Consider the following 13,720-nt stretch of genomic DNA (forward strand, 5'->3'; position numbering starts at 1 on the left):
ACGCCCTGGCAAGGATAGCCTCGTCGTTGGACTCAGAGGCACCAGAAAGCATTCCTGTTCGGCTCGTCGAAACCCCAAGTATCAGCCCGATCGAACAGGCTGTGAATGCGACTCATTCTGATTCCTGGATGACTCCCATTTTTCTGTACCTCAAGAATGGGATCTTGCCGAATGACAAGGTCGAGGCAAGGGTCCTGCGAACAAGATCCGCTCACTATACCCTCATCGAGGACCAGCTGTATAGGAGAGGATTTAGTGCCCATCTCCTTCGATGTGTAACCAGCGAAGAAGCGGACTACATTATGAGGGAAATTCAAGAAGGGATCTGCGATAATCACACCGCCGCGCGATCTCTTGCAAACAAGGTTGTTCGTCAAGGGTACTATTGCCCCCGAATTCAAGACGACGCTCACAACTTTGTCAAGAGAAGCGATAAGTGTCAGCGGTTCGCAAGCATACCGCGAGCTCCCTCCCACGAACTGATAACTATGACTAGCCCCTGGCCTTTTTCCATGTGGGGGATCGATCTCATGGGCCCCTTGCCGGTTGGAAGAGGGGGATTCAAATATGCCGTGGTCACGGTAGATTACTTCACCAAGTGGGTAGAAGCCGAACCGCTAGCCGCGATCACGATCAGAAAGCTGAAGGACTTCGTTTTCAGGAATATTGTGTGCCGTTTTGGAATCCCTCATTCCCTCATTTCAGATAATGGAAAATAGTTTGACAATGAAGAACTCAAACAGTTTTGTGACGAGTTGGGCATCCATAAGAAATTCGCCTCTGTGGCGAGACCGCAAGCAAATGGCCAAGTTAAAGCTGTCAACAAAATCATTAAGCACACTCTGAAGGCAAAGCTTGACGCAGCTAAGGGAAATTGGGTCGACAACCTCCCCGAAGTCCTATGGGCGTACCGAACAACTCCAAGGACCTCCACCTCGGAAACGCCCTTTTCACCGGCATACGAGTGTGAAGCAACGATTCCCGTCGAGGTAGGAACTGGTTCGCTTCAGAGAGACTTGTACAAGGAGACAGATAACAAAGCGCTCATAAGGGCGAGCCTGGACCTTATTGAAGAACATCGCAGCAAGGCTTCGCTAAGGATAACAGCCTATCAGCAGCGAGCGAAGAAATTCTTCGATTCAAAGGTCCGGCGAAGAGACTTCCAGGTCGGCGACCTGGTGTTAAAAGAAGTTCTCCTCGGAATCAGAGAACCAAGCGCGGGAGTTTTAGGGCCGAACTGGGAAGGTCCGTATCGCATTAATAAAGTAATCAGACTAGGGACTTATCATCTCAAAAGGCTAAACGGTTCCAAGGTACCTCGGGCCTGGAATGCTGAACATCTTCGGCCATACTACCAGTAACTCCGAACTTAGCTTTCCTTGTAAATTAATTTCTGATTTTTTGTAAGTCATTTCTTTGTAAAGTTTTTATCTTGAGCGTCTGTAAATGATCTCTATGTATAATCCATTTCGTGTGAATAAGTTATGTCATCTTTGACTCAATGAATGTAAACAATTGGAAAGAACTCATGTATGATAAAGCGAACAGAAAATTGTAAAGGCAAAAATGTATTTCATTGCTATAAAGTACAGTAGGAAGGAAGACATGATTACAAGACTTAAAATCCAGCCCCTACGGGGCCAACCTACTCGTCCTAGGGTTGATCGGCTGAGGGTTTATCCGCTGCATGACCCGAACCTTCTGGTCGGAAGGTCGCCGCTTCATCATCCTCCCGTGCCATGGACATAAGTGTTTCCTGCCAGTCTGCCGGGAGGTCGGACATGTCTAAATGAGGATTCTTTGGTCGCAAGGCATAAATAGAGTCGATTGCCCATTTGGCAGCCTTCTCCTCAGCCTCCTCTGTCAAGGAAGCAACTTTCCCTTGACTCTCTTGAAGTTCAACTTCAAGAGCCTGCCTTAGCTTCTCTGAGGCCTCTCTCTCCTTTTTTGCTTGCGCGACCTGTAAGGAGATCGCTTTCAACTCCTGGTCCTTCTCCCCGGCCAGTCTGGAGAAAATGGCTATAGTCCTTTGCAGCTCCTTTATCTCTTCCCTCTGCTTCTCAAGCTGCACTTTCTAGAAATCCACCGTGTGAAGAGCCGCATTTCTTTCGTTCAAATAGGTGTTCGCCGATTCGAGAGATAGGTTTCTCTCTGCTTCGGCAGCTTCCAAGCTTCGTTTAAGCACTGCTTTCTCTTCCTTCAGGGTGGCACCTCCCTTCGCAGCTCCCAATTGTGCCTTTTCCATGGACATCTTCATGGAAAGGAGAGCCTGCGAACAAAAGAAGAAAGAGTTAGGTAATCAAAAGAAGTTAAGTCCTCGTCGAGGACAGTTCGCTCACCTTGCTCATATGCTGGATCAATGTGGACATGAGGTCCACGTCGTTGGAACTTGCGAACTGCTCGAAAGATTCCGAGAGTCCGCATTCCAGCAGGGCATACACCACCGGCTGCAGGTACTTTGGCAGATGCCCCAGCGAGTCCAATACTGATGGACCCTTCTTCGCGGCCTCAGCAGCCGTCGTGTCGTCCATAGGCGCCTTGCCCCACTTGCTCGCATCCGGCTGCGACCTCTTTGGCTGCTCGCCTTCAGATTCCGTATCTGATTCCTCAGCCTGAATCTGTTTTTTCTTTTTCTACTGGGCCACGGTTTTCGTCCTTGGCCGAGCAGGCGACGGCTGGGCGACCTTCGTGGTTTGCGTGGGTGCGTCCTCTGCCGGCTGTGGCTGGCTTGGGGTCGCGCCCTCAGCCTAGGAGGCTGTTCGTGTAGCTTCGACCACCTTTGCTTTCTTCATTCGAGGAAAGTTGATGGGCCTTCGGCGAGGTTGCTCTGGTTCCTTTAGCGGCATGGTTGCTGCTGCATGCAAGGCGAGGTTAGTGAAGGTATTTTGTTCCATGACCAAGAAAAGAGTCAGTTAAGGAAACTTACATTGTGGGGGTTCTAACGACACGCTGGCGTTAAAGAAACCGTACTTCCGCAAATTCGCGGTTGTCACAAGTGTCCTCGCGTCGCGCTTGTCTTCAGGAAGGGAGCCGAACTGCAAGATTCTTCTTCTGTTATGGAGCAGCCCTAGCTCAGTTGTCTTGTTAACTGTCCAGAAAGAGAAATTAGGTCGTTAGAGCGAACACGCTTCGAGCTCAATAAGTTTGCCAAAAAAAAAAAAAAAAAAAAAAACAGAAATACAAACAAAGAGAAAGAAGCCTACTCGGATCCTGGAAGCGGCAATGGCCATCGTAACGAAAGAAGAAAAACTTCGTTTCGTAGGCCCCCGCGTTGCTGGGATAACTGTGTATCCCGTCGGCAATGGTAGGTCGCCTGGATAAGTAATACGAATCCTTGTCCTTGCTTTTCTTCAAATAATACGAGCAGCCGAGTTTCAAGGCTGTCAGTTCGCCCAATCCGTTCTCCCGGCACGCGATGTGCATTGCAACAGCAATGACGTACGTGTTCGGGGTCAGCTGCATCAGTGCGACCCCAAAGTGGTCCAAGAACAACCTGATGAAAGGGTGTAGGGGGATAAGTCCTCCACCCTTGATAATCTCCTCGGAGATCGCGGCCAAGCCTTTTGAAGGGTATCGCGACGAGTGCGTCAGGTCGTGGAATACGTCCACTTCGATGCCGAATTGGCTTATTACCCTCTCAAGCTCTTCCTCGGTGAGTACCGAGAAAACCTCAAGAGGGATGCTAGGAGCACCATGCGGGGACGAGCTGGTTCCCTGCTCAGGTCTGGTATCAGAGTGGTCCATTTTGCCAATTTGCAAAAGCGACAAGCAGAAGGATTATTCGGTCTCCGTAAGTTATATTGTACGATGACATGGGGGGAAATACGTTCCCTCAAATCCTAAATAAAAACCCTAGCAACATGGTTTGAGCCGCCGTTCGTGGCTCGAACCAGACACAGACTAGTCTCCGATGGGTTACCAAAGGACCAACACTATTAACTCATGGAAAAAATGAGATGATGACCAGAAAACTCTTACCTCTTGGAGTACGATGACGGTGTCTGCTTCAGATGCTGGAAAAATGCAAGTCTGGAAGACAAAGGTTCTTGGCCTACGAAAATCTTTTGTTCTCTGTGAAAAAGGCTTTGGTAACATTGCCTGAGCGCGATTTGTGGGTTTTATAGTGCATGGATCGGTGTTTGTATTTCCCGGAATTGAAACGACATTCGAGCGGTAAAGGTTTCTTACTGTAGATCTTGGCCATGTGTCACTCATCAGCGAGGAAGAGTGAGCGATACGACTGGATGAAGTCAAACTTACACCCCTCCAGTTGAAAAGCTTAAACAACAGCCATATCTCTCTCAGAGCATTAATTGCGTCTCAAATCTTCATTTAATGCTCTGGTAAGGTGCACCGTTCCAACACATGTTGCATTTAATGCCCTGATAAAGCGCACTGTTTCAGCATGCAAGACATTAAATGTGATTAGCTGGCATTCACCACGTAAGGGGTACACCTGTCAGCGCAGGAATGGCTTCATTAAATGCCTTCCCGTTATCAGAATAAACGGGTGACATCATGCAAAACCAGGTCGCTCGTCCTTGGGCATGCGAGGTCGCGCTAGTACAAATGCCACTCCGACTTATTTTTGAACAGATTAAAGTTTTTAGGAATCATCTAACCGTGGCACGACCTGTAGTTTCCAAGGTTCAATCCTCAAACCTTAAAAACTAGGGGGCTTCTGTTACTCCTAAAAATATAAGGGCTGACGTCAGGACCCTTTAGCCCGCAAAAGTCAGACCGTTGGGACAGGCACCATCTACGTCTGTTAGGGTAGTGGGCGCGCGTCAGGCTAGTCAGGAGGCTGTGGCACTCCCACGTGCCCAATCCCTGCTCTAAATCGCGCAAATAACTCTGGAAGGTAGGCAATGTGACATACAGAAGGATTTGCACGGATAATCCCACAAACTCGCAGATTTAGTGATGATTGCCTCAAGGCATCTGACTATAAATTAGGAATTCATCTCTCATTAAAGGGGTTTGCACCTTTTTCACTCGATTAATTACTCTTTCTCTCTTTTCTCAGCAAACAATATCTTGTAATATCATTGTAACGTCAGTCAGCTAATAGTGACCTGACTCCTATCATCAATATAAGCATCAGTGGATATAGGATTTGCTACCTTAGCATCCGAATTACTTTAAAAATTGTCTTTATTGCATTTATTATCCTTCATCCATTAATTTTACGTGTGATTTCGGGGCCCCCTGCACCATTTTACACGTGCGTTTCGTTGGTGCAAAATCCAGCATCAACAATATCTAATGACTTTTTTTTTGTTTTTTGAGTAACTGATTTCCGAATCAACTTTTGTATGCTTCAACTAATTCGCAAGATTCATTAAGCATAAAGCGTAAAGATTAAAGACTTCGATATAGTAGAAATGTCGAAAATTGTGCTAACTTCAAATAAGCCGTGCAGGACTTTTACTCTCTCCAAACGGCATTGATTTTAGCTAATTTGGTTTCGTACACTCCAGACCAGTACTCAATAGTCAATATCATATACAGTCCAATCCGATTTTTCGTTATCTGATGTGCGTTTGACTGTATGAGAGAGACTGAGAAATTATTTTATTTCATGTTTTTTGTTATCTGATTAGATTGGTAAATACTTTCGCCTAAAATTCATAACATTTTAATGACTTTTGGTAACAGTTTTCAGATCTGATATGTTATCTTACAAGTCATATTTTTACAAGAAAATTCTTTTAACATTAGAAATTTAGCTATGGTTCTGAAGGTGCCTAAATACTCATTCCAAAGATATAAGTAAATAAAAGGCCTGCAATAAATTTATCATTTATGTTTTTAATGTTATAATTAAATTGTTGAATCATCTACTACACTTTGTCAATCCAACTGTCCATCTATTTGAACATTTTATAATTTTCTTTATTCTTCCTGCTTTCCTCAAACATTGAACAAAAATTTTATATCTGGGTTTGGAGAGTAGTGTACCTGAATGAAGGAAATGAAACCTGCGTGGCTTTTGGGAAAGACATTACGATCAAAGAAAAGAAAAGAAAAGTCTACAAGTAAGAATTAATTCAGCTTGATCACACCCCAAAGTCTAATATCAAACTTCCTCTGGGTTTGACAATTAACTGAATCAAAGTCTAATCAAACTCTTAACAAATGAACTCGGGTAGTCTTATTAAAGCTGAATGCTTTTCCCAGCTATTTTTGGACCAATATTGCAAGTTTTAGCACTCCCTTCACCAGAATTAAAGGAGTTAATTCGGTAGATCTCCGAATGTTTTCTGTATCTGCAGGAACACCTCACCAGAAGGTTTTTAAGTATTTTCCCTACATCAATATTCGAGAGGAAGAATATTCAATATATCATCACTATTTATATAGACTTGAATAAAAATTTCCCGTAAAATAGATTCTGAGATTCTGGAAAAAAAATAAAAAAGTACTATTGTTTTAAATTTTTTGTTAAAAGACCCTTCAGAAAGAACTCGGAGAAAAATGCTCACAACTTAAAGGAAAATAATAGTGTTCATTCCAAATTTTATTCTGATATATATATGAATTTATTATTTACTTAGGAAATCATATATGAAATAACAAATCTTAACATAGAAGCGCAGCAAAAAGTCATAGATGTATCTCCGGAACAACAAAAAAGGCAATGAAGATTATATTTGGGGGAGAGAATACAGAAAGAATACCTCTGAACATCGTCAGAACCAAAATGCTGAGCCTCTACTTCGCCAATTCCAATTCATCATCTTCCCCATTGTGTACGGCATAAAAAAAATCAAACTCAATAAACAATTTTAACATTAATAGGAAGTTAGTAAGAAAATAGAATGAATCTTGAGAAAACCAATTCAGCCTTTTTCCACAAACATAACCGTTCGTGAAAATTGCTATCTTCGGTTTCTTGTTGCCAAAAGTGGATGCTAACATTTTAAAGCAAGAGAAAACTTGTGTTTTACCTTAAGAGGGTACACAACAGTGTCATTTCGGTTGCAGGTGAAAAGAGAATAATAACAAACAAATCCAGACTACACAATTTGTCATCGCCGTCAAACAATTTTTGACGAGATGATAAAGAAGTCGTAAAAACCAAACAAGTAAAAGCAAATGATATTATGGTAGTGAATATATATATATATATATATATATATATATAAAAGGTAGTATAGCTATTCTATTCAATATAAATTTCTCAATAACCAAGCAAAATGAATTCTTAAAAAGATTGACATTACTTTATTTACTTTGAGGTGATATAAAGGAAAAGGAAACTAAGCATCTTGTTTACCATGAGCTGGATTCTCCACCATAGAAACTTGAACCTTTCAATCTCTTGGACTCAGGTTTCTCTTCCCTTGTCATTAACTGTAAGTTCGGACACCAAACTCCACACTTCTTCACGGGGTAAAAATCTACTCTTCCAGGAATTAAATCCTCAACATAAAATCGGATGGTCATTTCACAATATTTTTTATGGAAAATATTTTGCCAAAGTGACTTGGACAACTCGGTAGCAGGACCATATCCCAGGAATACATGATCTGAGTCCACATAGTCAGGTCTAGTGCCACAATTCCAAAACCTTAAACTGACATGGAAGGATTCCGTTTCACCATCTTTACTTGTGAGCATACATTCACAGCCAACTTCCAGACCTTGGCTTTTATTATGGAAGTTTCGAAACTCCACAACAACGCCGAAAAAAAGAGCACCGGTGTCATCAAAGTAAGGACTTTTTGGTTGCTCCAAGGTTATAATAGATCCTACACTTTGACAGATAAGCCACCCCGGAATTTCACTTCCAGGGAAACAGATACAACCACTATCTGAAGGAGGTGCCTGAATTTAAAAAAAAAAGAAAAAAAAATTAAAAATGTAATCAGCATCATATGAAATAAGAAAGAGCGAGGGAGACCTTTCAGTCTTTCACAACCATAAATACCTTTTCCCGAGTAAAGCGTCTTTTCAGTAAAATATCTTCAATAGTTTTACTGCAAGCATTTTGATCCAGTTTGAAACAATTGCCGAAGTTGAAACTAACGCATTGAGGAAAACGTCTGCCGAATGGAGATGACAAAATTGTTAATCCTCTCAATGCTGTGCAATTGTGTGCATTTATAATTGCTAATTTACTTGGAAGCTTGGGTAGGATTTGAAGCCTCTCGCAATAGCTTAAGTCAAGATAAGATAATTTTGACAGCTCCACAATGCTTTCTGGAATGCTCTGAAAGAAGTTTCTGCCAAGAAGTAAACGTTTTAGTGAGGATAACTGACCAAGATTATCCAGCAACTCCTTAATACAACAGTTGGTCAAATCTAGTTCTTCTAGACAGCGCAAATTTAGAATGGATGTTGGTACTTCTCTTGTAGCGACCCTCTCTGCTCTGAGCACCGTCAAAGATTCTAAATTTCCTAATTCATCAGGTAATCCGTGAAGTTTTAAACACCCTGAGAGATTGAGATGTTTCAGAGATTTCAACTTGCAGATGTCGCTTGGGAGCCTCTCAAGCATCGAGCAATCTTTAAGATTCAGTACAACTAGTCCGGATAAATTCTTTATTGACAACGGTAACTCCTCTATTGCAGTTTCATCTAAATATAACCATTTTATATTCCATGAGATCTGTGGAAACTTCTTAAGATTTGAGCAGCCGGAAAAGATAACTTTTATAAGAGATTTTAGACTAATGCCTGTTGGGAGACTACTAAGGCTTTTACAGTGCTTTAGATTTAAGATAAGAAACTTATAATTGAGACCATGAATAGATGAGGAAATCTCATATAAACTTGTACAACCTTGTAGAATCAAATTTTTAAGATTTGGGGCCAGTGAGAGATCTTGGACCTTCAGATATTTAGAGTAACTAAGATCAATATGCTTGAGATTATGAAGCTGTAAGTAAGAAAGAAATAATTAGAAGCACAAATTAGTATCTTTGATGTTGACAACTAACAAAAGAAAGATTAACATATTATAAGTGTCAACAAATTACCTGCACACCAGACCAAAGTTGTTCAATATTGCTATAAGGCATGTCAAGTGCAACAAGGTACCTTGGCCAAAAATTTGACTGCAATGATTTCAACGGACATCCATGCCAACCGATGTATCTTAGCTCAGTGGAAATAGAATTGAGCCCTTGGGAAAGATGCACCTTATTGATATTATTCTCTTCATACTGTGAGTTATGTAGTTTAAAAAATCTGAGTTGATGCATTCTTCGTAGGGCATTAGGTGGTAAGTATATAATCTCTTCTCGTTTAGACATGTCTAAACATATGCCTTCGATTGCATAAGAAATCTGATGACCAAAGAAAGATGATAATCAGCTATAAACTATTAAGAACTTATTAAACAGTTTGTGGTCATATATATATATATAATGCAGGTAGGCATTACCTTATTTTTTTCCAATACATTATGGATATCTTTATGATACCATAAACGACTGCGTTTACCAGGGTCTTTCGTGGATTCTTGTCGAACAATTTCCCATCCCATTTCTTGAAGTAAATCATGCATTGTTATCTTGTTATCTTCTGATATGATTATAAGACACTTGTCAATGAGAACACTTAGTCCTATATCAGCCTCGAAGTCACAAGCATCCAAGAAGTCTATCACAAAATCTTTATTCTCCCATTTAAGGAAACATGCAATATCTAAAAATATATTTTGCTGATCATCATTTAGTCCATCATAACTTATTTTTAGTATCTTGTGAATATCCTCGTGAGGAATTATTTTTAATTTATTTATTGCATTTTCCCAAAATTGTTTTGGTTTGCCAAGTAAATAGCAACCTAACACTTTAAGAGCTAATGGAACACCTTTAGCATATTCTATTACCCTGTTTGACAAGTCACCATAATCTAAGCTTGGACGATTTTGTCGAAATGCATACCAGCTGAAAAGTTGAAGGGCTTCATTATGAGATAACCCCTCCATCTTGTATACATTATTGTCATCCACTCCACAATTGTAAAGCACTTGTTTGTCTGTTGTTGTTATAATGATTCGACTTTTAGGAGCCAAGCAATTGATATCTTCGATTAAATATTCTACTTCGCTTAAACTCGTCACATCATCAAAAACAATAAGAACTTTTTTTCGACCAAGCCTTTTTTTTGTGAAGCTAGAATTCATAACGAAATCAGATTGCCTTAATATCGTAGAAAGAAGTTCTTGTCGGATTTGACTTAGCCCATTAGGACTCAATGATTCTTCCCAAACATTTCGAGCAAAATAAGAACCATCAAAGTGACACCTTATTTTGTTGAATACACTAATTGCGATAGTTGTCTTGCCTATACCACGCATTCCCCAAATTCCTACAACGAGAACCTTTCTCAACCCAATTCTCATCAAATCTTCAATTTTGAGAATGATTGGTTCTATTCCTACCAAGTTCTTGTTAACACATGGGGCCATGATATTTAATGTCTCCAAAATATCCTTACATACTTTCTGTGCAAGCGGATAATCATGCCTACCAATAACAAAAAAGAAGGTTGATAACTGTAACAAAATCATGAATAGATGAAAAAAACAAAAGTCCAATACTAGCTAATTTCAATTGACCAATGGAACATTGATCAAATAATTGTATCTTTCATTTTATGAGAGGAAAAACTTAGCCAACACGTCTGAGATATTCATGCACCTATTTAATAACAAACATACATAGATATATATTAAAAATTCCAGAAAACTTTAGAAATATCACATCAGCCATACCACCTCCCAATGAATTTATGTCACCTCTAATTTTTCTCTCTCATAAATTTATATCATGAATGTGATTGGTAGTTAGTAATTTAAAATGTTATGTGGCAATAATGTATAATTAGTTGGTGGTTATACGCGTGAAGTTGTGATCAAGAATAGTTATGAATCTAATAAGTAAATCATCAGTGAAAAGGCTTAGTTCAAAATTAACTAAATTCATTAGATGGGATTTGATCCTTGACTCTGACTATCCTTTATTTAAAAAAAAAAAATACTCCATAACTCAAAGCTGAAAACATTATAAAATGCATGATACTTGATCAGATTGTCAATTAATGACTTTCAGTAATCAGAGATCTGAGAAATATAAAATATTTTGGGACGGTAAGTTAGTAATTAGCCATTTAATCCGTGAATTTTAATCAAGTGCAATATATATCGAATCTCTGTGAAGTACTTGATATATAATATAAAAATTAAAATCAGGTGAAACTAAATAGTACTAAATTAAAGAGAAGAAAACTTACGGTTCTTCTTGTGATGTCCAGCCAGATAGATTAGCTGCTTCTGTCAAAGCATTCCTCCATTTCTGCACCTTATCTTTCAATTGTTCTTCTGTGATTTGAAGCTTCTTTAACTTCTCCTTGTTAAAGCTTTCTACAAGCTTAGCCAATCCATCCCCAAAAGTTCCCGTTTGATTCCTCACATGCGATGGATCTATGTGATAGAAAACGGGTATTACCACCTCTTTTTGCGTTTTCTTGCACTCCAATATCTTCACAAGTTCTTCAAGACACCATCTTGAAGAGGCATAACCTTCTGAAAAAATAATAACTGAAATCTTTGATTCTTCAATTGCATTCTCGAGAGATGGCGAAATGTTCTCTCCTCTGTTAAGCTCATAATCAATGAAAACATTTATACCAAAACTGTTCAAAACTCCATGTAAAGTGCTGGTAAATGTGCTGCGAGTGTCTTCGCCACGGAAACTAAGAAATACATCATACTTCTTTTCTCCAACAGTGATGGATGAAGAAGAAGAAGCCATCCTACTTCATATATAGACTATTATAAATTAGCCAAACTTTGTTTTCTCCTATTTCTCTTCTTCTATGTTTTTCCCCTTTCTTGCTACCTCTACAACTAATGAAAACGTCAGACTGCTTCAATACTAGAGAAATAGTGGAAGAAGAAGATTAGAACGAAGCCTTCTCAAGAAAAATAAAAGTAGAAAAACATATCAACAGGAGGCGTATGATTGCTATCGGATAAGCAACTTCCTTGAACCTTCTACGTATTTGCTCCCCACCTAACTTTCTTAATTTCAGCTCTACTTAATTTGGCTGCAATATAAGGAGTTTTTTCTGACTCTGCCAACAACCTATCTCTTTGAAAAATAAGAAACAAGAGGACAAACCAAACCAAACCAAACCAAACCAAACCAAACCAAATATAAATTGTTTTAATTTTTTATTATAAATATAAAAGATTAAATCAATTTACAAAAATAAATTAATTTAAGCAATTAGTAATATATAAATCTGCTTATTAGGAGTAACATTCCACCAGATAGACTCTTGGACTCCAAACTTGCTTGCTGGTTGCTGCCTCATGCATAGAAATGGTTTATCCACCTTGCCAGTCCTTGGGGTGGCCTGGTTATCCAAACCAAAACCAACAAAGCTAACAGAAGAGGAGCCCAACTCATTAGAAACATTTAAATCATCATCCCTTCAGCTAAGCCTAACATTAAATAGCCCACTAGCCTCAACATCTGGCCTATTCCCACTAACCGTCCCCAGCCCAGCATTACCAAGAGAAACGAACCCACCCCGAATCTAGACCTCTCACCTTGTCTGCCCTGCCTTGACCCTCGTCCATCGCAAAAACCGCAGCACCGGAGACCATATCCTGCTCACACCCTCCAATCTCACCGAACTTCCTCACTGGCGGCTATGAGAGCGGTCACGACCGCTTTACTCATTCGATGGCCTAAACACTTGTCCCTTAGCCGAGCTGTTTCCAGGAGTCCCCTTATTTTCCGACTCTGTCGGAATCAGAACAATGCGGCAATTGTTTCTAATTATATCGGCCGCGCAGTCCTTTGCAATCACCCCATCTTCCTTGACAACTCTGATGAGAGATGAATGCCCCTCCCACACTAGAATTCCTATCAACAGTACCCACAAGAGGCTCATCACCAAGGCTACCATCATGAAGAACAAGGCCACTGCCCTCCTTCACTTCCATCTTGTCATCACCCTCCAAGAGCGCAGATCGGTTACCTGAGCCTCCGCCAAATTTCCTCACCCTATGTAAAAACTGAACCTTGTTCCCCGATCCATCCCAAATCTCCTTACCTAGTTTCATAAGCAAAGGGACCAGGGGAGAAAACCTGCCCCATCTCTAAAGAAAAGCACTGGCACTTCGACCAAGAGAAACCACTGACGGTGGCGCTGATGGAGGCAGATAAGCCGTAGAGAAACTTCTCTTTGTATCAGTAACTTTCTCAGGGCTCTTAATTTTTCATATATATATAAGGGGTTTTTTCTTTGACTCTTTGCTGACAACCTGACTCTTTGAAAAATAAGAAATAAGAGGACAAATCAAACCAAACCAAACCAAATATAAATTGTTTTAATTTTTTATTATAAATATAAAAGATAATAAATCAATTTATTAAAAATAAATTAATTTCAGCAATTAGTAATATAAATATTATATAAATTATTAACAACAAAATTAGAACATGTTACATGTTATGCAAGTAATTAATTTCATCTCCGTAGTAACAAAAAATAATGAACTTGTAGTTGCTCATATAAGAAATTATTCTTCAGTGATCAAATATTAGGTCGTCAAATTAAATTTCAACTTTAATTGGAATACATGCACTGAAACTATGTGTTTTATATTTATCGACATTATTTGCATTTTAAAAAAAATAAATAAATTGGATGTAACATAGGAAAAACAAACTATTTACAGGATTACAGATTT

General features: G+C 39.7%; 1 protein-coding gene across 1 annotated transcript; it reads right to left on the minus strand.

Moving 5' to 3' along the window:
• Positions 1-5,966: 5,966 nt before the first annotated feature.
• On the minus strand, positions 5,967-12,106 carry LOC116106203 (disease resistance-like protein DSC1). Its single transcript, XM_031392546.1, has 6 exons — positions 11,248-12,106; positions 9,392-10,481; positions 8,985-9,293; positions 7,934-8,884; positions 6,681-7,830; positions 5,967-6,309 (listed from the first exon to the last, which is right to left on the minus strand). Exons 1-5 carry the CDS (start codon positions 11,766-11,768, stop codon positions 7,276-7,278), a joined length of 3,426 nt encoding a protein of 1,141 aa, XP_031248406.1. The 5' UTR covers positions 11,769-12,106; the 3' UTR covers positions 5,967-6,309; positions 6,681-7,275.
• Positions 12,107-13,720: the final 1,614 nt, after the last annotated feature.

This window comes from Pistacia vera, unplaced genomic scaffold (genome assembly GCF_008641045.1).
Source record: "Pistacia vera cultivar Batoury unplaced genomic scaffold, PisVer_v2 Contig51, whole genome shotgun sequence".
NCBI lineage: Eukaryota > Viridiplantae > Streptophyta > Magnoliopsida > Sapindales > Anacardiaceae > Pistacia > Pistacia vera.